This window comes from Carettochelys insculpta, chromosome 31 (assembly GCF_033958435.1).
Source record: "Carettochelys insculpta isolate YL-2023 chromosome 31, ASM3395843v1, whole genome shotgun sequence".
Taxonomy (NCBI): domain Eukaryota; kingdom Metazoa; phylum Chordata; order Testudines; family Carettochelyidae; genus Carettochelys; species Carettochelys insculpta.
In genome coordinates, this window is record NC_134167.1 from 11206037 (window position 1) to 11229225 (window position 23189).

General features: G+C 41.4%; 1 protein-coding gene across 1 annotated transcript; it reads right to left on the minus strand.

Moving 5' to 3' along the window:
- Positions 1-1886: 1886 nt before the first annotated feature.
- On the minus strand, positions 1887-21350 carry MXD1 (MAX dimerization protein 1). The gene is made up of 6 exons (XM_074981632.1): positions 21188-21350; positions 20058-20157; positions 14486-14515; positions 8971-9085; positions 6761-6920; positions 1887-6662 (listed from the first exon to the last, which is right to left on the minus strand). Exons 1-6 carry the CDS (start codon positions 21264-21266, stop codon positions 6475-6477), a joined length of 672 nt encoding a protein of 223 aa, XP_074837733.1. The 5' UTR covers positions 21267-21350; the 3' UTR covers positions 1887-6474.
- Positions 21351-23189: the final 1839 nt, after the last annotated feature.

Consider the following 23189-nt stretch of genomic DNA (forward strand, 5'->3'; position numbering starts at 1 on the left):
GTACAGCAGGATTCCTACTGCCTGCCATCTGCACATTGTGGCATACCCATAAGAGACAATCCTTGCCCCTAGAGTTTATAATTTATCAACACAAGATGACAAAGATTAAAAAAAAACAATGGTTTTGTGTAAAAAGTAATTTGTGTCACACCCCTGCAGGCAACCTTTTACCAAGCTTGTGTTAATAGGCTAATTCCTTAAGACAAACTTCAGCTACAACAAGAAATAGCAGCGTAACAAACTAGAACGTGCACAAACAAATCATTGTCTAGACTGCGAGCTCTTTGAGGTCAGGATGCTGTCCTACTGTTCCTGAGGCACTCTGAAGTTAGTGTGTTACATAACTAAGAATCGCTCCCCCTTGCAGAAGGGCCATTAAAATCCATTCTTGATCATGCAACACATTCTTCTAAACACAAATGAGACACATGCTTTTTTCTGAATCAGACTTTAATTGTTAAAAGCCGCCCAGGGGCTGAATGTGCAAGTGAGGTTACCCTACTAGAGAATGAGGTGCATCTTATGTGGGGTAGTGGAGAAGGAAAGAAATCACAATTCTGTGTAAGGTTGCACATATACTAGTAATCTTCAGTTCACTTTAGACTTAGAGCTGGCAAATGAACAATTAGTTCTCCTTGGTTGCGGAGGTCCTTCATATAAAAGCAGAGGAGAGAAAAAAATATATTGTATACATATGAATACTGCTTGGAGACTTGAGGGAAGGAACAAGATGTGAAGCAACTTTTTCCCCCTCCCCTCTTTTGTACAGTGCCAAGCTCAGAGTTGAATGCTACCTAGTTGGGACTTTTCCCTGGAGTCTCACTCCTGTACTGCATGACTACATCATTGGCAGAGCTGTGATCCCATAAGAGATCAAGTCATGCCCACTTTGTACTCTATGGCTGGGCAACATTCATGCACCCAGCCCTGCCATATGTAGGCTGGAACAGAAGGGCAGGAAGTTCTAAACAACTTCTTCCTTTCAGCAGTTGTTTGAGCGAAACCCATTGGGATTCCACCTGCAGCCCTTGTGTGTGCTCTTCTCCCATGCTTCTCGCACACCAAAACCCCGTACTTACCTGCTCCTCCCCATACTTTCAGGGCATGCATAGTGGCTGAACTGGGCTCCATGCCAGCCTTCCCTTGGCCCTGTCCTGGGTGCGGGAACACCACAAACAGCTGCTTCTTGGCATTCCAGCTCTGGGAGGGGGAAGAGCATGGTCAGAGAGCAAATCAGCTGACTCCTAGCGCTCCAATGTGCTGGGAGGAAGGGGAAGGTATAGGAAGTGTAGGCCTCTAGTGCCCTGGTGTACAAGATGAATGAGGGTGGCAGCCCATTAGAAGGCTGCCCACCGCTGATTAAAAGGCTATTCTTCCTCCTATTGTTAACATGGAAAAGGAAGGGAACAACAAGCTTTTCCCCACCCACCTACTCATTTCTTACCTCCAGGAGATGGAGAGGTAGCTGTGTCTGCATCTTCACAAAACACAGTCATGTGTCACTTTAAAGACTAACAAAATTTATTAGGTGATGAGCTTTCATGGGGCAAACCCACTGCTTCAGATCTGTAAACAGATGATATTTCCAGATCTGCAGTAGTGAGCCTCCCCCATGAACACTCATCACCTAAAAAGACTAAACAAAATAATTTACTGAAGTGCCACAACACTACTGTTTGGTCTTCTCCAAGAAACTGTTTGCAAAAAAGCAAATAATGGGATTCCAGGTGACAATTCTGGGGTGACCAGAATGAATTTTGTCACTCGATGGCAGTCAGTATGTTAGTAGCAATTTTCTGAAAGGAACCCAACAAAATCAGCAGTTGCTCACGCCGCAAGCCATTTCCTAGTCAAACCAGAACAGAAATGAAGACGACGTGTTACTCTTTAGTAATGAAATAATTTATTTTCTAACAGTTGAACAATACAGAAGTATACATATACACAGCAAGGTCTTCTAAAACATGTAGTTTCTAAAAATGCATGTGCTAACTGTAATAAAAAGCACCATTATATGGTCTTGACACAGGATTCATAATGATGTGGTATTTACATTAGAAACTGAACGTCTGGAAACAGAATTCATATTCTCCCATCTGCTGCTCCCCCGTTTAGTCCATTTACTATTTGGAAGACTGCCAAAAATAAAGGGGATGGTTCTACAGCAGTTTTGCTAAGAGCACCAAGTCGAGAAAAGAAAATGTTTGATTTTTTTTAAAAAAAAAAAAAAAAATCAAATTCAAATAAAAAATAGGACAAAACTGGTCAGAATTCCAGGTCAATTAAGGGTTGGGCACTTTATTTAGAATTTTCTGTAGTCATCCAGCAGCAATTCAGCAAATAGCAACTGGATAAAGCTGCCTCAGAGTTTCATCTGAACATGGTCAAAAAAAAAGCCACCCCCCCCAAACCAACCTTCTCCCAAAGTAGTAAAGATTATCACAAATTTTGTTCAAACCTCCTCTTAAAAAACACTAGATTATTTGGGGCTAGAATTGTTTTGTGATTTCTTCCATATCGCAGAGAGGTCTACTCAGCTAGCTATTCACGCAGCTGTCACATAAGTTTAAGATTTCAATAATGCTTGGGAATGAGGTACCTGTTTCTACTATGAGACAGTATAAAACAACTTGCAGACAAAGCAGCAATAAAGCAACAGAATATGCACTTTCAGGGGAGCAGACATATAGCCTAGCAAAAGCAGAATTCTCCTCAATACATTAGTGTCAAAACCTGAAATTTGTAACAAAAGGGGCAAAAGAAGAACTCAAGGCCCTAAAGTATTGCTAGATAGTATTTCAGACACCTGTTTCATCTAGTTCACACACTTTGAATGAGCAAGGGAAAGCCAACATATATCTTAACATGAGACTCTCTTGGCTAGGTTTGTAGGCCTAGTGCACAGATTTGTAGTTCTGGAGTGACATCAGGTATAGAGCTTTCCTTTTGTTTTCAGAGCTGTAGTGGGTTTGGAATGGGGTTGGCTGAGGAGAGAAGTGCCTTATTAGAGAACAAAGTGCTAAAGTGGCAACTGACAGACCACGGCCTGCTAACAGCTAGAGTTCAGAAGTGTTTCTGGTTTTCATAAGATGGTGTCTAGTTGGTGGCACCCACATTGCTCTTTGAGTTTTCATAAGAAAATTCCTATTAGCAGTGACCCTGGATATTCACAAGATGTGACTATCAGCACCTTGAAGACCTGAAAGCTCTGCTTTGTAGAAGAAAATAGATTCTGGGTGCTCAACACAGGAAAACAAGCTCCATAGGTACAAACAATACTTCAGAATGTTTAAGACGGACCATCATTAACACATAGGTTACATCAATTTTTCTCCTTTGCTCTAATTAAGTGCAAGAGTTTCTGATTCCTCTAATTGAATGTGTGCTTGGTGTCACCATTTGCACTGAAACCTGCCAATGGCAGTAATTTTATTATCTGCCCTTTTCACAAGAAAAAAGTGTGTTTTATATTCACACATCTGTGCAACTATCAATTGTAAACTTGGAACATACAAGTAGTCCCTCACTCCCCTTTTGAACAAATCTACATTTCTTAATTTCTGCAGCTTATTTTAGTACTAATGCTGGTGGATCAGTGAATTCAAGGAAAAGGCTGGCAAAATAGAACAATGCTACCAGTTCAGCGGCCTTGGAAGTGGACTTAGCTGCCTGAGGCTTGAGCTCAATGACTTGCCAAGAGGACCAGAGAGATTTGAAGCTGCCAAGGATGGTCCTAGCCAATACAAAATGGGCTGGGAGCCCACAGTAGCAAAATTTACTGCACCTGCCTAGAGTTTTGGAAAGACACCATGTATACCCTTGTGTCAGTTTTGATGTTAGTGCATCATTTTCAAAGTTCAACATTTTCTATGCCATCAAAATTGAGTGGACCACATCCAAACAGTGCAAAGGTCAAATAGTTACTTTTTTTTTTTTTTTTTTTAATATAGGGACAAAAAACGCACAACATTTTCACAAAAAATAGTTAACGCAAAAGGCACAATTAAAACACATTACGCTGAATCTTAAGACTCTGTATTTCTAATTTTCTTTTTTTAAGAAAAAAAAACCACATATGAAGCACACAATTTCATATTTCAAATAACCCCTCCCACACTTTCCAAAAATCTAAAGTTACTTTTACCTTTAAAAAGGTACCCATATCTGCAACTCTAGGTTTGGTTTTGTGAGGCAATTTATACAACGCTTATTTAAGGGTGGGGGGAGGAAAAAAAAAGAAAAAAGGCAAGAGAGGTCTCAAGGAAAAACATATTGAGCAAAAGACCCCAAAGTGCAGATATTCAACTTTAAGTTTATAGGTTTTGAGCTAGCTCTCTGAAGAGTCTCTGCTTGTACACAGGAAGCAGGCTTAAAAATGCAAAAGGCATACAAGTTGTAGTTCAGTGCAAATTTGCTGGACATCTGAAAATCCCAGCTGTTTACAAAAATTCCTTGTTTTAAAACATAGCGCACACAAAGACTATACTTTGGAGATTTAAGCAATCCACTAGCCCCATTTCCCATCTTCTCTTTTTTAAAAAAAGAAGTTCGAATGATCTAAAAATAGCTTGAGGATATTTTAAGAAAACAAGACTCCTTTTATACAGTTCTCATTTGCACTTTACAGAGTGTCTTAGTGGCTTTTGGCAGCTTGACTAGTTCAATCTCATGAACTGCATTTTTAAAGACTGCAGGCAAGTGTGGAAGTCCACGTTTGCTGCCTATCAATAAGCTACGTAGCCCTTTTATATTGTGAAGTTGCTAGGTTGGATTATAAGGGCTTCTCTGGTCACCTTGTACCAGCTGGTTATATGATGAGAATCAAATATTCACTGTGAGAGTTTGTCAGGTGGGCTCAATATAAAGACCTTAAAATGTTTCAAGCAAAGAGGACTGAAGAAAAAAAAAAAAAAAAACTCTATATATCTGTTAGCAGACCCCTACATACAAAGTTTCCAGAACACCTATAAAAGCACAAAGTCATAAGAATGTATCTCCATTACATTAGTTTTATATAAAAATGAATAAATACTATTTATAGATCATGTGTATTATGTACATTTACATGTGCTCTATTTAGCTTACATGAAAAATGTTGCAAGGCTGAAACCACATTTTTGGGGGAAGATATCAAGGTTTAAACTGGCAACAAAAATCTTTTATGAGCCAGTTTTAGAGTGCCTGATGATTCAGCCAACTCAGGAAGTGCTTTTAACTCCAATAGCGCTTCTCTGAATAATTGTAGTAACACATTACTAGCAACATCCTGGAGAATGTGCCCCACCACTGACACCCACAGTTAGCTTCATCACTTAGTTATTGCTAAAATTTGTAGTAAGACAGATTTTAACAGGACCAAGCATTGCTTATAGAAAATAATGAGGCATAATTATTTTTGTGCTAAAGGGATTGAGATAATCTTTGTTCATCTCTCTGAGGTAGAAAAGAATTGTCCCAGAGATGAGAAGCAAGAACAAACTTCTAGGAAAACGTGCCTAGAACAGTATGCAGCTGCAATGCAATGGAGGTCACAATAAATTGCACAGGCAAAATAGTACCATTTGGGTTTAGATTCTTGAAGAAACAGATATGTGCAAGGCTGAAGACATCCTAATTCAAGGTAACTTTAAGAGGAAGAACATAATATCTGTCTTGCAGCCCAATCCTGAATGATGCTGAGCACCTACTATCTTGCCAGAGCTGCTCAGAACATCCCCAAGATTGGTCCCACTTAAGTCAAAACTCCCACTGTCATTTGCTGGCTGCTAATCTGACTGAGTTCAAGGGGGTTACTCTTGAAAGTAAAGGCTGCAAATCTACAGCCTTTGGGCCTTGAAGTCAATGGGAATTTTGAACGAATTTGGTCGAAAGGATTGGGGCATGTGGCAACAGTTATGCTACTAAAAATGCAATACCCATAACATTTAGGAGTTAAGACAAGGAACAACAACAAGACAGCTAAAATGCACCACATGCTACTTTGGACAGTTTAGTCCACCCATTTCCAGATTTATATTACGAGGAAGTTGGTTTCCCTGCTTCAGATTGTTGATTAAAGTTATGCTTAGCCCCTAGTTCTGGGTATTTGCTATAATATGTTGCTAAGCAAAGACAGAGTGGGTCTAGAATACTAGACAAGATCAAGGCCAGACAAAAAACAGTGGTGGTGAGAAGTCATTGTTACAGCTAAGATATTCTTGGGTACTTCAAAATTTGGTTGGAATGTGCAGTCTCACAGAGATGAGTTTACTGACAGAAAGAGAAGCTAGTGGATGCAATCAGATGTGTGCTCCAGAGAGTAGCTTGTAACCCACAACCCTATGCACTGCTTCAGGACTTAGGCAAAGCTGATTTCGCTACTGTTGGTGGTACATTAAAATTTACGTGCAAGAGAATTGTGGGACGGTCCAATATACTACCTAATAAGACCCAATAGGGAAACTGCAATGGATGGAACAGCTACTAAGTTGCTTCTTATAGACTGAGACAAGGCTTTTGATTGTTCTGCAGCTTTAATCTCTTAATTCCAGAGCTGGAGTAACCTTCATCACTACAGATGCTCTGCATGCTTCCTCTTTCATCTGAATCACTGGGGCTGCTGCTGCTCCAGTCCAGGTCTCCCATTAGATAGTCTGTGCTTTCGACATCCACATCAATTTCTTCTGTAAACCAAAATAGAGCAGTGTTGGAACAACCTGATAAAGCATTTTAAGGTTTCTGCTACAAGTAGAAATCTCCTGAGCCAACTGAAGTGCCTCACCTCTGTCAGAATCTGAACGCTCCGAAGAAACAGTAGATCCTATACTGTCCATTCTTATTCTTTCTATGCCTAGTTTCTCCAGCTGCCTTTTCAGATGCCGCTGTTCTCGTTGCAATTGATCTATTTGGTGTACTGCTTTTCTATCATAGTCTTCAAGCTTCTGTGGGTTCAAAGGTAACTGTTAGTTCTTCCGGGTGAAGGCCAACATTTAGAAGCTTACGTACCCAAGTAAACGCTTAATATTTAGACACAAGCGCTCAGTACCTTTGGAAGACAGATCACTTAGGTGCCTAACTATGGCTTAAATACCAGTTATCAGTTACTTAGTGCATGGCCTAGATTCTTCATATTTTAAGTATAGATATTAGAGGCAGTTATAAGCCAAATAAAAATTTAAAGGAAAAAACCTGAAGCACATAGTTCAGTGAGAATATTTCTATTACATCCTTAATTGGGTTGGCAGTATTTCAGACTTGTTAAATGTTTAAAGTTTGTGTTGCCATCCGTGCACAGAGTGCCACCCTGTGCAGTCAAAGGGCACTGTAAGTACCTCCATTTCTCAACCAAATAAGACTACGGTCCCACATAAATGCGACTGCAGAGAAAGCAGTTTCCAGAAACACCAGCACCACAGTTATTCTAAATGCCAATTTGTTTACCCAGAGCAGGAACTCTGAACACAAGACAGCTCATCTCTCCCCTCCCTGTATCCCTACCACATGCGTCTCAGTGTTCTGGAAGGAAGCAGCGCAATAGAATTTACAGAAGCCAACTTGGCAGATTTTTCCTGTTTATTTGGACAGTAGGAAAAAAGTTTGCATGTGCTCATGGAGTGGGCAGATTTCCCCCCCCTGCAGGGCTCTAGTGCAGGAGCCAGACCTCACAGGTTAAGGGGATGGGACTAAGCTATCCCTGGATTAGAAATTGCCTAACAGCCACATGGGGATGTGTATAAATAGTTCTTCCTTCTCAAAATTATTTTTATGCAATTATCTGGCAGGGACTCAATCCTATTTAGATGCATTCCAAATCTTTGTTATCTAGCTATTTGTAATCAGACCTGTGTCAACTAAGTCCCTCCAGGCCATCCGTTTTAACAATCCTATGTACTCTAAAGATATTTGGTACTGCTACGGAAAGATATCAAAACAATTTAACTGAAAGTTAAATATTTGTTTCCTCTTTTTTTAATTAAAAAAAGAGCTACTGAACAGTACAAATATTGAGGCAAACTCTTTGGGGGCACAGATTGTACAAACATAAAACAATGTCCAACAGTATGAAGGTCCCAACCCTGCTTCAGGCCTCTGGCTGTTACTACAGAAATGCAACAGACAGGACAATAAAACCATGTGCACAGATAATGGTGACAAGAAAAAAATTGTCTACAAAGATAGACTGTGTTGATTAACATTAGCCTGAGTTCACAAATGCACTCTCAGGAAATCTGACTACATTAACCAACTAGCTTCACAATTGTCACAGAAATCAAAGCCTCTCCTCTGTCTGGACGCTACTGTGAAACTAAATATTATTTCTTAACTCAGCAGTGGCCAAACAGTCAGGCACCAAGAGCCACATATTTTTTATATGTCTATCATGTGGCTTGATGATTCCCCACCCCCACCCTTCTCCAGAACCAGGCACCCCCAGCATCCCTGCTCTAACCCAACCCCTCTTTGCTCCCACAGAGCCAGGCAACCCCAGTCCTCCCACCCCCAACTCAGTGCCCTCTCACCAGACCTGTCTCCACTGCTGCTGCCCCAACATGTTTCTCCCACCAAGCACTGGGGCATGTGTGCAGTGCAGTGGACAGCATTCCTGGCAGGCAGCTCTGAGGAGGAGCCACGCATAATGGCTTAAAGAGCCCCCTGCAGTTCAAGAGCTGCAGGTTGGCCATCCCATGTTAACTCTTGGCAATAAGTGGAAGGACTTCAGATATGCAATACATAATCAGCTCCATGTTTCAGTGCATGTCAGCACTTTCTTCAAGACAAATCACATGGCAGGACACTGTTTCCTCAGCAAAACTTTAAACATTTATTACTATAAAGATCAGAATAAGGCTCATCTTGGCATCTGGACCAAGAGCAGAGGGTTTCCACTTTTCACAGTTGCGAAACTTCTTGAATCCTGAAAGGTGACCCTCTTGGGAGCTCTCTCCCCCTTTACTTTGCATACTTCTATACATAAAACCAGTTTGAACTCACCTTTATGTGCAATTTAGCTGTTGTGAGCAAACTCAGTGTAGTATGTCTATTGGATTCAGGCCCAGGAGGAACCAGCCCTTTCAGCTTCTCCAGACACAACCGCAGATGAGCACGTCTGTAACATACAAAGTTCACCCATCATGCTAGACATTTATAGTTAAATAGCAAATAGGTAGGAGTAAGCATAGTTTAAAAAAAAACACTGAACAGGTACAGCAACATCGCATTGCATGTCACATAAAGCCCAATCAATGCCTTTCAGTGCATGCCCCTCCCCAGATCAGCTCTCAATTGGTATATACACAGTGACCATCCACTGCTGAGTGAGGTACAGCAAGTACACATCACCTCCAGCGGGGTAAGACAGACACCTTTCTTTCATGAACATATCTAGCCAAACCCACTGCTGGTTACTAAGGCCTTTTATACAAAAGAAAACATTTCCTGGTGTAGCTATACTGTTGAATCCTCCTAATTTTGATCCTGCCTATACAGGTAAAAAAAAAAAAAAAAAAAAAAAAGATTACTTTTGCTACTGCTTATCCTAGTTCCCTGAATAAGCTTATCAATAGTCTTGCCAACAAACTAAGCTGCATCTATGCTAGTGCTTTTGCTGACATTGGTTGGTGTGGGGAAGGAAGGAGTCATACAAATGTACTGTAACTATGCTGGAAAAAATTCCAAGTTTAGACCAGATCAACCATTTCCCATGACACAATCTGTGATTCTGCTTTTGCGGATCTCTTTGTACACCATTTGCTATACAGGCTGTTTATATCAGTGAACAGGTTAATTCCACTTAATGACAACGATCCTACAGGATAAGACAAGTTTGTTTTAAACATGCTGTCTATTAATTTCATTTGATGACCTCCTAGTTCTTGTGAGCACACACATTTATCTTCTCCAGGCTCATCATGGTTTTATAGACCTTTATCACAGCCTCCCTTAGTCACATCTGTTCCAAGCGGAAGAGTCCTTGTCTTATTCTTTCATCATATGGCAGCTGATAATTTGGTTGTCCAGCCAATTTAAAAAAAAAAAAGTTTTACGCATTGGTTTTCTGATGGTATACGCAGACCATCCCAAAAGCTATCTGTGAATAGCAAGGAGACAGACTGAACAAGAAACAGCACAGGTCTTCTGAATTCCAAACCAATGTTTTTAAGTCAGCACTTCAAATACAAACCTGGCCAGTAGTTAACCTTACATTTTAGGTTTTAAGAGACTGATGAGTGTTGTGGTCACAAAGCTCAGAACTATCTTGTTTGCCTAAACACTCATTTAGTTGGAATATTCTCCTGGACCTGGTCATCTCTACTGATTTATTCACTGTCCAGCTCCACCACACAGGCACAGGAGCTTGGGCCTTGTTTTCTGATGTTTTCCTATATTTTTCACAAGCCTTGTGGGTAGTCAGGATCTTGAGATGGGAGGGGTGGTAAAACCCTTAACGGTCTCATGCCACCTCCTAGGCAGAGTTAATCCAAAGTCAAGGGTTTCTAAAAATTCCACCCACAGCGTGCGTCTACGCTGCAATAAGACACCTGCAGCTAGCCCATGTCAGCTGTAAAACTGCAGTGTAGAAAACTGCGATGGGGCTATAGCCTCAGCCCTGGGATATTGGTCCTTCATGGGGTCTCCGAGTCCAATCTCCAGCTCACAGATTGGTACATTATGCCTTATGTATTTGGTCAAAAGTAGATTTGCTACTAGTGCCGTCAAGGCTGACATCAGCTGCAACTGATCCCATACCTGACACTGCTTTCTAAGTGCATCAACCTTTAAAAAACAAAAACTGCCCCCCTCCACCTTCAATCCATCATGTTAATTCTTTGATAACTGCAGCTCCTTAGCATAGCAGTATTGCACAGCTGCAAACTGAATACACCTTTAGAAATGTTTCTTATGCCTACCTTTGTCCCCATTCGCCAATTTCAGATCAATTGCCCTGGTGTATGCATTTCCATTCATAAACAATCCGTTTAGTTAAGATGCATCCTCATTTTGACTATATGGCTATGTCTACACTAGGGGAAAAACTTCAAAATGGCCAAATCGGAGAATACTAATGAGGTGCTGAAATGAATATTCAGGGTCTTATTAGCATGCTGCCAGCTGCAACACTTCAAAAGTGCCGTGTTTCACTTGCGCGTGGCCTGTCTACACAGGGGTCCTTCTCGAAAGGAGCCTGCAAACTTTGAAATCCCCTTATTCCTATCAGCTGATAGTATTCTCCAATTTGGCCATTAGCATGGCCATTTCAAATTTTTCCCCTAGTGCAGACAAAGCCTATGCTACAGTAGTCAAGTTCCCCTACGGAAGTTCTTTGGATGTTGACAGTGGTTGGAAGCCCATATATAGGATACACGGTTTATTCTAATCTGTGCAAAACAGCTGCTATAAGCAAGCAACTGGGCATTTGCCTATGTGGATGATAAAATGCAGAGCTCGCTTTTCAGATACGCAGGGCAACAGCTTCACTGGGCTCTGGGAATGTGGGTAGTTCTAGAGACAGGTAACTTTCAATACTATTCAAATGCTTTTGTTGAGCCTGATATTTAGGTCACAGTGATGGCAATGGTTGCGACACAAACTGCCTTTGAAACAGCCATCATAAGTAGCTTCAAATTGAGATGTTGCAATTATCTGCATCTTGCCCTATGCACACTAGAAGTTAAACAATCATTTGCACTGAATTCTGAAAGCATTTTATGTAAGCAAAGAGATCGGATAATTTCACTCCTACTAGGATAAATACAAATAATGATGGAACCCAGTGATGACTCTGCACAACACTAACCCCAAAATAAAATTCTTCCATCTGCAGAGATTTATCCAACCTGCCTTAATGGAGTTACACAAGAAGCATCTGCACTACCTACAGAGCTATTACAAGCATGGTCCAGAATACATAATCTAGAGACTGTAGTGGGTATCATGTTACGTTCAAAGCCACTTGTGAGATGTCAAACCCTTAATATTAGGGAGTTTGCACACAGTGTACAACAGCAAGTGAGATTCCTATAACTCTAAACATGGCAGTGCATGAACCTTGATTTTCTAGCTCTAACGTCTACTTTAAGCAAGTATAAATCTGTTTATTTAAAGCATATTTCATTCTCGCTTTCACTGAGACCACACCTCCCCCCGCCCCAACTACAAGTTTTTAGATTAGACAATTCTCTCATTGGCAGAGCCAAATTCCTCAATAAAATTTCCTGTTGAAAGATCACAATTGTGATCTTTCAAGTTCACTGTGATGCAGGTAATCAGATTTCTCATGTTAATGATAATGCTTAACAAGCCTATTTTCAGTCTTAGATGCAATGTGATCGGATGGGGCCAAATTCTGGTTACAACTATCAAGTTAAACTGGTTCCCACACTATTCAAGTCCCAAAGAGAAACAATATTGACAAAGTTAATGCTGATCACTTGTGAAGTGCTAACTACTTGGTATTAGCCATTTGTGTGCAGAGATCCTCCATAAAGTGGTTAACTTTTGAGATTAATGACAGTTAATCTTAGAAACCAAAATTTTGTTTCACTCCTACATGCACACCAATGCGAGGATAAACAATTTGATTTAAAAAGAATACATTGCAGAGAAATACACAGGTTTTTCTAATCACCTTATTGATAAGCACTTCTTCACATGGCATTATTGTACTTCCTTGTTTTGGCAACAATATAAATAGGATTTCTACACACCTCTGATGTAGCTGCTATTGCAGAGTCTGTAGGAGACAGTTCATAAATGTGGTAGTTTTTAGAAGTATATATTCTTTATTTTCTCAGGTGATCAAGTGATAGTTTCGTGAATAATTTATAAGCTAGAGCAGGTTACCCCATTCTCTTCTAACCTTGGTTATTCTGGATATAGGCTAGATCTCACTTAACCATCAAAAAAGCCAGGCTAACAAAATAAGTTAACAGGCAATACCATATCTGCAATATTTGAGAGAAGGATGAGACTTTTAAAAGAGGAAATAAAATTTAAAAAAAGTGCCATTTCCTTCTAATAAGTAGTACAGTAGCTTAATGGGGAAGTGTCTAAGATTACCAAAGTCCATTTCCAATAATACAAGTTCTCTTGTACTGATACTTCCCAACTCGTAAAAATACACAAGATGTATGCTAAAAAAGTCAACCACACAAGAGCTTTCGTTACCTAGCTCTGTCAGTACAAGATTTGCAATTAAATTTTTGGAATAGATCAAGGTCAATAATATTGGTATTTTTACTCACTTGAAATTTCCTCATAGAAACTTCACTTTTAATATTTCCACAATGAGAAATAAGCCGGACATAAAACTATTATGGCAGCTTGGGGTTTCCCCACTCAAAAAGAGTTTCTGCTTGTCATTTGCTTTTCCCCACACTATCAAGTTATTTACAGAAGCACCCCAAATACGAGAAATGCTCATACACAATACACATTGCACCCTTCTAATCCAGAACTCTTGCCAGCAAACTCTGGTCCATCAGGATTTTAGTTAGCTGGACAGCCATTTAGGGCTGTGGCCAAGACTCCTGTAGTCCCATAAAATTTGTTTGCAGCCACCTGTCCTGCCTCTCAAGGTTCTGTGCTGTTATTTAGTTGTAATTTATACCCAAATGCCTTCAAAGACCTCAGTAAGCAGTGAAAGCGTTGGTAATACTACTACAAAACACTGACCTCCTGTAATCTGGAAAATTCTCTTGCCTAACAAAAGTCAGGTCCCCAAGGGTGCTGGATTAGAAAGGTTCAACCTGTATACATTCTTAGAAACCATGCTCCTGCATCTTGTCTGCAAAGTACATTACCAAGCTATAGGATAGGAGGGCTGATTTAAGAATGCTATAGCCTTGTCAAAAGAGCAAACAAAAACCAGGATTACACAGAATGCAACCTAAGGGCACAATCAGTGTGGTAGCTTTCTGATGAGAGGTCCATCTTGACCTACGTACTCTGACAGAAGAGGACTAGAACCAGAGGCTTCAATGGAAGATCCAAGAAACACTGAAGACAATAACGCAATAGTCTGACATGGGGCTTTGAGGAAATTTTTCCCATCAGAGCTTACACTATGAAGGATGAAAACATTTTAGGTGAGAAGTCCAGAAGATCTGCTACTCATGAAAAGATAATTCTGGGGCAGATAGCCCATATGAGCTCAGGTTACTTTGTTAGAGCAACCAGAGATGTCAATTCTCTGTCACGTTACAATTTATGCTTACCGCAGATAGACGTGGAACAATCTCCTGCCTTCTGACCACATCAGTTTTCAGTTTAAAACAGAGCAGGCTAAAATGTCACATGCTAGTCAGTGGTACTACCCTCCTCCAGGAAAACCCCACCCTTCCTACTTCAGTAAAATTCAACTCTTAGGATTTAAAGACTGTTCAAAGCGTCACTCCTGCCTGAGGGTAAATCTTGTATGTCCCCCCTGATATTAGTGTTCCAACAAAAGGACAAGCACAGTGGAGCTTGCAATAGAAGTGCAAATTCTGAATGAATCCTACAAACTCACCTATTCTTTTCCATTTCGTTGTGTGTTGACCTGAAAGATAAACAAGGAATTAGTTACCTAATGATTGTCAGTTGCAAACTAGTACACATGCTAATTAAGAATATCAATACAACAGTTTTCATAGCCATTCATTGCACGAGCCACAAGCTACTAAGATTTCAGAGAAAATGGCAAGCTACCTTGGAGACAGGAGGAAAAAAAAAAAAAAAAAAAAAAGGATGGAAGCAACCAAGACTCAGTGAAGAAATATGGAGCAACACAGCATGGGTTTTCTGGCAGCAAAATGGCAATATAAGCCCAGAAAGAGATGCAAAACATGATTTTGAAAGTACTGCAGCTGTTCAGTTTTTAAAAGAGGTATGGGATTATAAATGCTTTAACACTGGTGATGATTAAGCAAGCATACTGAAAGGGAACTCAAGACAAAACTATAGACGTCATTTAGAAACACACAACCCCTTGACTAGAGATAAAGAACGTTGGGGCAAGCATGAAGCAATAGGCCTTTGACTCATCATTGTGCACTTGAGATCAACCAAAATGTTATCTTTGTGTAGAAAGAGAAAGGACAATAGTCCATCTTAAACATTAGCCAATTAAGAGTCCAGTGTGAGTGGTTTCAGACATGCTCCTCAGTGTACTGCCAACTGGTGGTTTGGAGAGAATATTTAAGTATCTCACTCCCTATTTCTGTGCACAAGGTTCACATCATGAAGGAAGCCAAATTTGCATTTTCCAGGGGTTTCTGTATTAAAAAAGGAAAAACTGAAGATGGAGAAAAAGTTACCTGAACTTTGTTACTCTTAGGTGGCAATTTTAACTTATTTGATAATGCTGTTATAAGGTTTGGCTCTAATCAGTGCATGGAAAAAAAATAAGGTTTTAAATTACCCATTTAACATCAGATATCCCAAAACAACAAGTGCACCATAACACAACACTAGCAGACAAGTATGCAGGCTGGCACAACAGAATGACATGTAGCCTTAACTGCTACCAAATTCCTAACTTGCTTCCAGCTTTTCAAAAAGGATGGCATCTTGAACAGTGCAGTAATGAGCATGAACTAGACATCTGAGCTCATGGTCTGTTGATATCAATGAGTGATACCAGCTGAGCCATGGGTCTTGAACAATGGATTCAAGTCACCAATTTGGCAGAGAAATAATATCACAAAGATCAGGTAGGTGAACACAGGACCCTCATACAAAGCTTTTCCAGAAGTGAATGTGCCATTTTAAAATTAAAAGCACTATAGTTTGACATTAAAGTTGAGGTTGGTATTAAATTGATTTACAAATAATTCAGACATGCTTCTTCTTTCCTTGCAAGAGGTGGGAAAATGAAACACTATTGCAGGACTGCTCCTTAAATAACAGAACCGAGAATACTTAAGTATGTACATCTTTTAAAAGTCACTGTTGACTGACTTAACGTTCTGATGCCTCTTAATGCATGCACATATGCTCATAACAGAAATCTGTCACAACCACTCTTTAAAGCTTTAAATCAAGTGTGTCGCTCTTCAGAGACAGCATTACCATGGGAAGGGGGGTGGGGGGGACCCACAAACCTATGACAAAGGACTGTATATTTTCTGGACTTCTCTACCTGAGCCAGAAAGTGCCAGTGGTGCTGGTTTTCCTCACTGTTTTTAGTACTTCCAATAAAAGAAGCAGATTTTATTGTTAAATAAGCAATGTTAGGAACTTTTCTTTGGGAGGACACTACAAATTATATATTTGGTATTTACTCACTTGCAATTTCCTCAGAGAAACATCACTCCTAATATTTCACAATGACCTGATCTTTAGCAATTTATCCTCCCTTCTTTACCCTCTGGTGTTTCTAAATTACATTAAATGTTAACATGGCTCTATGTTAAAGTGATCTCTTCTGAAATGCAAACATTTAGCTTTCAAATCAATTTAAAAAGTAGTCACAAGATATTTTGATTTCAACTGAGAATGCAAGACCCATATTTCTTAGCACATCATTAAATGAATGCACATAAGTGTGACGTAATGGAGACGCAAGTTCCCCTGCCAGAACACCTGTAAATGGCTGAAAAGAGAAGACATTTTTGGTATCCTCAATTTCTGGATTAAAAAGAGTGATCAAGAGGCTCAAGTCTGATCTCTTCCCCATCTCTCAATTATGACAGCCCATATTAAACACATTACAATAATCTTGTAATTTAAAGACAGGGCTGTTGTGTGATAACTAGGTCATATCAATTCAAATGTTAGAACCAAGAGTTACAGATGTCCATTACAAACAAACAAATTTAATAAAATATGTCTGGAGTCACTAATTGCATCCAGGAACACTTTATAATGGAAAGATTTATAGTCAAGGATTAGTTCCATTAGCCAGTGAATTCTGTTTTTACAACATTAACCTTTGAGTGGATCATTTGCATAATATCATATAAACAAGATTCTTAGAAAAAAACATTAGTTTCCTTTGCTCAGAATATATTAAGTTGTTTTAAAATCAGAACTGGAAAGGCTGAGCACAGTAATTTCAATTCATGTTCCTGTTTTGTTTGTCAGTTTCAAAGCAAGTGTGATAGTTTAGGTGTTCAGAACTGAAAAGAACAGAGCCCATTTCTAGGAACCTTTAAAAGAAAAAAAGTTAAATTTTGCCTTATTTAGAAATTTTAAAGAGGACCCTACCAACTTAAGAATCAAACTGTTTAAAGCAAGTAGTCACTTCACATTTCCTAATGAAAACAGGAAATATTTAGTCCCTACACAGAACAGCCAAAAACAGGCCAGTAAGAACAGATATGCTCATCCACACAATATTTAGAGATGGATTTGCTCACACTGCTTTCTATGTATCATATTTCTCCATTCATATTTGATCCATAAGCCACCTCTCTCTCTCTCTCACACACACACCCCCCCCCCCCCACTCTCCAAAATCAACACCTCTAAATACACAATTCCTGCAGGCTTTATAATCCATTGTTCATTTAATAAAGTTAAAATTAGAGATTCTGAGACTGTCTGGAGGGAAAGAGATTAACTTTTTACTAGATACATTGAGAGAGAGAGAGAGAGAGAGAGAGAGAGGGGTCAGCTCTTGTATGTTAACATCCCTTTCTTAGAAGGATTTCAGCTGCAAGAATCTCCCCTTACCACCACCTCAGAAAAGCAGACATAAAAAGAAGCAGGGGTGGCAGGAGCATATCACCCTTCTATAGATCAAACTGTTAAAGTTTCTTGGTAATGGAGAGGCCTTCAATCTGGACTTTACAGATGTCCTTAGTTTAGAAATACAAAGGAGTTATCAGGACTTTAGACTCATCTCTACCATTGAAGAATATGCATGTGGTTGGTATTAGATTCCATCCTTCTTTTGCTAAGCTGTACCTAAATATTGCAGCACATATGGAGCACATCACATACTGATCTTAGGACACTAACTGTAGTCAAAACAGGGTGAATTAAGGACAGAGCTTTAACTGTGAAACTCCTGGCTTTTATTAGTCTCTGCCACAGCACAAGTAGTAGTAAATGTTTGCACCTCTCTACTCCAGCACCCTTGGGACCTGACCAGTGACAAAGGAGAGAATTTGCCCAACAAGGGGAGGTCAATATCATCTAATGGCATTACCAACGCTTACACCCCTTTGGTCTCTTAGATATTTCGGAGTAAGTTACAGCTAACAGCACAAAAACAGAGCCAGGACTTGTGGCTGTAAATAAAATTTTGGGACCATGGGAAATTTAGCTGGACAGCCATTTATCATGGGGGGGTGGCCAATTAAAATCATGCCAGGTTACAGATGCTGCCAGATAAGAGAGCGAGGGACTAGGGGGTTCAACCTGTACTAAGAGAGTTGCGAGCACCTAAAACAAGACAGGAACTTCAGTTATAGCCCACAAGTCTTCAGGGCATAAAAGCATCACTTAAACCCAAAAGGCTTCTAGAAATTTTATATCCAATTTAAAGTTAACCAATGTGGACCAAAATTAGTTTGGATAAATTAATCCCTGCAAAACATTTCTAGTATGAAGCGATTTAGCATTTTCAGCTGCCTCAACAACAGGATGTATATTAAAGCAAGAGATGAATAAATCTGTAGCAAAGGTCTAGATGGATTTTTATAGATGAACAATAAATAAATCAGGCTCTCAAAAGTGGCACTGGATGCAAGATTTAATCTAAGGTGGCTGCTACACTACCATGGTAATGAGGCAATTTGAAGCAAGCTCATGAGGTGCTGAAATGCATATTCAGGGACTTATCAGCATAATGGCAGCCACACAAACAAACTTCAATTTTCACATTGACAATGAAGATGGGGGCAGCTTTGAAGTAAGCATCTCGCTTTGACATTCCCTTACTCCGTTCTAGTTCTGCGGGAGTAAGAGCATGTCAAAGTGGGGAACATACTTCAATTGTCAGATTGAAAATGAAGATGGGGGCAGCTTTGACATTTGTTTGTGCGGCTGCCATTATGCTGATAAGGCCCTGAATAGGCATTTCAGCACCTCATGAGCTTGCTTCAAGTTGTCTCATTACCACGGCCCCTCCTATGGGACCATGGTAGTATAGTAGCAGCCTAAGTGTTTTACTGGAACCACATAACTTTCTGCACTCAGTTATAAAATTTAGTTTTAGTTAAGAATTCCTACAATAAAAACATTTAAAGTATAATAGAAAATGAATTTTTTTTATTCAAGATGTATGTGCTATAAGAGAAAAAAAAAACGTTCAATTCCCACATTAAATTTCAGAAAGAACATATTTCCATCATCTCATATTTCATGCAAGGTTTCCGAGATACTGGGGGCGGGGGGGAAGACTATTTTACTGAAGATGTTTCCGTAAAAATAACAGATGTCAAAAAAGTTTGACAGTTTTCATGCATTACAGCACTTGACACACACACACAATAGTCTAAATATATGCATGCTTGTCTCCTTAAGAAATGCTGTACATTTCATTTGAGGATCCACGCTCCACAGCAAAAGTTTTATTTCACTGACATGTAAACAGACACCTGAATGGAGGTGTTAAAACATTTGTTTTCTTGCAGTGCCAAAACCAAATTGGGACAAATTTGACTGAGGCATTATACAGCCACAAGATATTACCTTTATTATACACACCACACGGCTCATTTTATTTTTAAATGGTTTACATTGAAATTAAGTAGGGTGTGTAAATCACATGTAACCGAAATATTAAAGCACTGTGCTCATATGGAAAAGCCTAAATATGCTGTTGACTAAAAGCAAAAGTGAAACTAAGTAGGCTCTGCCCTTTTCCTTATTATTGAATGCTTAATAAGTTACTAAACTGAATCTCTCAAAAATCTAATCTGATTTAGCACAAGGATTTCATCAAGTAGAAAAACACAGTACTAAAAACAAGAACATCCCTATAATTAACACGCCACTATACAGTCAAATATAAATTGAAGATATTAATACATACCCAATGTTGTCACAGGACTATAAAAATCAATCATACTACAAATGACATAAGCATGCACCACATGCTTCTGCAGAAGATCTCTCTCTCTCACACACACACACAATACACTTGCCATTACCTGCTACTACCGTTGTTTTTCTTGGACTTGCTTCTTCGTTTTAAGGCATCTCTGTCCTTGTTATTGTAGGGTAACATAGATGCATAACCATGTTCAGCTTCTAAAAAAAAGAAAAAAATTGCCAGGATTTCACCTGGTCATTAAATCTGCCCAAAGCATACAGACATCCAGGCCTACTTGGGGATGGGAGGAGGAGAACATATTTGAAAAATCCGAAGGTGGAATTCAAGATTAGTTATCCACGAATGAACAACACACACAGCCTTTTACAAAACCCCCTTCCCCCCATCCAGGCACTCCATTGTTTCCAGCACGGGGATGATATACCCACGCCATACACGAGGGAGGAAGGGGGGGAATGGACACGATTTGGATTCTAGAGCAGGGACATGGGAGACGGGCTGTGTAGGACCCCTTCCTTCTCCTCCCGTCTACAGGAAGCGCCAGAACACTTGTTTCTCGGAGGGAACAAGCCCCCGTGGAAGGATCTGCACAAAAAGCCAGGGCGTTCGTGCGTGGTGGGATTAGACAGCATGTGTTGGAGGGTGTGCGTGCGCTTGGTGGGTAAGGATCCTTCCGCGCCCTAAGAAAGAGGGAGCAAAGGGGAAGGGGGGTGACGATGGGGAAGGGGAGCAGGGGCAGACCAGCCCGATTAGGAAAGCGGGGAGGGGAGGGTGCTCCCACAGCAGAGGGCTAGGGAGCCAGCGAGGGGCAGGTCACCGGTGGCGGGAGCGGGGGGGGGAAGAAGGACTCCTAGAGAAGGGGCAGGGGCATTGTTTCTTTTCGGAACAGGAGGTCCGGGCTTGGCCGGCGACGCGCGGGGGAGGTGACGCGCGGGCTGCTGGCGACCCTCAGTGTAGTATCCTCCCACCCCCATCGGAATGGCCCAGCCAGAGCGGAGGCCCTTCTCCCGGGGGCTGGAGCCTCACTCTCGCCGGGCGGGGGCCGGAGACCGGAGACCGGGCGCTGGAAAGAGGTGCGCGGGTAGAGGGTTCCGAGGGACGGAGGGCCTGGCAGCCCAGTCTCCTACGGGGATGGAACCGGGCCTCGGCAGTTCAGCACCCCGCTCTCTCCCGTCCCCACGGCCAGGTGCCAGACAGGGGTGGGCGGGCTGCCCCCGGAGCCGGTACCTCGCTCTCTCCGCTCCAGGTACTCAGCCGCCTCCAGCAGCATCTGGATGTTCACACAGACCCGCGTCGCCGCCGCCATCTTACACCACGGCCGGGTCCTGCACTCACTCTCCCGCAGAGCCTCAAGAAGCAGCAGCCGTAACAGCCGGTTTCCACAGCTCGAGTGTTTATCCCCCTCCTGCTCCGCTCTGACAGACCCGAGCAACCAACCCCCCGCAACCCAACCCACTGCCCCCTACTAGTTCGGTGCTCATTGGCTACCCGGCACAAGACCCGCCCTCTTATTGGTCAGCTCACATGAAGTCCCGCCCCTTTACACAATCCTCGCCTATGATTGGGCGTTTTCCATATGCCCGCCTCCTGATTTTAGTCCCGCCTTTCTCCTTTGATTGGCCCAATAACTTAAGTCCCTACCCCATTCCCTACCCTGCCTCTAATTGGCTAACGCCTAGGACCAACGCCTCTTGTTCGATCCAAATGGACAACAATTCTAATGGCCCGCCCCCTCTCCCATTCAGACGCTACGATTGGACAGTACTTTCGTAATTCCGCCCTGCCTAGTCTCCTCGGACAAGCTTAGTTAATAAGAGCCCAGCCCCTTCTTCCTTTCTTACCTATGATTGGTCAAACCTTCCTAAAGGCCTTCTCTATTGTGTAAGGCTCCCCCTTTCGCAGTTTCAACCGTCCGTCCAGTCGGTCATGGGTTTGTTCCGTTAGAAGGAACCAATCAGGTATCAGCAAGGTTAAGGAGGCGGGGTCAAGGCCACAGGGGCCAGATATTGGACTCTAACAATGCAGAGAGGTTACATCAGGGTGTAAAGACCAGGAAATTCCGTGCGGGTGGGGTAGGTGCAAGGGTTAGGGAAACGTGCAAGGGCTGCATTTAAGTTGCAGGGAGGTAGGGAAAGGGATGCATTCACGCGGAAATTTGCACGGAGGTGGGGAAAGGGCTGCATTCAAGAGGAAAGGTGCAGGGAGGTGATGCAAAGAGCAGGAAAAGGTGCAAGGGGGTGGATTCAAGAGGGGCAGGGCGGGATGCATGTTGGAGACAATGTGTGAGAGAGAGAACGGGAAGAAGGAAGCCCAGGTCAGGTAGCTGGATGAAGCGTGGGCTGTAGGTGCAATGTGACACTGATTTGACAGAACAAAAGGTCACTAGAAAACACAAGCCACCTCCGCCCTTTTACATCAACCCAGAACATCACAGGACTCACGTGGGTTGGCTTGTACGTGATGTTTTGCAAGGCTTTTGTGCCTTTCTATTACTCTCTAGGTATAGATCAGTAACTTCTGCCATCTGGTGCATCACTAGTCTGTGCCCCAGTCTGATATGCAAATACCACCCGCTTCACGTTTACCAGCACAAAGTCAGACCACTGTGGGGAAAGGTGGTGTCAAACGCTTCTGCCACGATCTATGATCATGAAAAGCTGAATTATGTTTGGAAAGGTGCATACAGTATAACAGGATATGATTGACATGGAGAAAGCTTCAACTTAGTAAACAATTGGAACAAATGGATACTGTCAGCCCAGCCTCACAAGAAACCATCTCTTTCTGGGGCTTTGCAATTTGACCCTAAAGGATTCCTCTGGCATGAGCCCTGAAATATAAATCTAAGTAGTTTGACCATTTAACCTGACAACATAGCAATAAGATATAGATTGCTGTACATGTTCTGGTTAGGTTCTTGTAAATCAAGCCCAGTCCCATACTATCATGGCTTCGTGTACAATGGGAATAAACAGTTTTTGCATTATCAGAAGTGACTGGCAGGTTTTAACTGCATGCACTATTCAGATGAGAGGGCTAACACTTGCCTTGCTGACCATAAACTCTGTAAATGTAAGTGAGGAATATCCGTGTTTCAGATCCATTTTTAAAATAGCGATCGGTAAAGGGAGCAGTAAAAGCAACCACAGAAAGTACCATTCATTCAAAGCAGCAGAGAAAAGCACATCTCTCTCTTTTCAGAGGGAAGGGAGAACCTACAAGTGCCAAA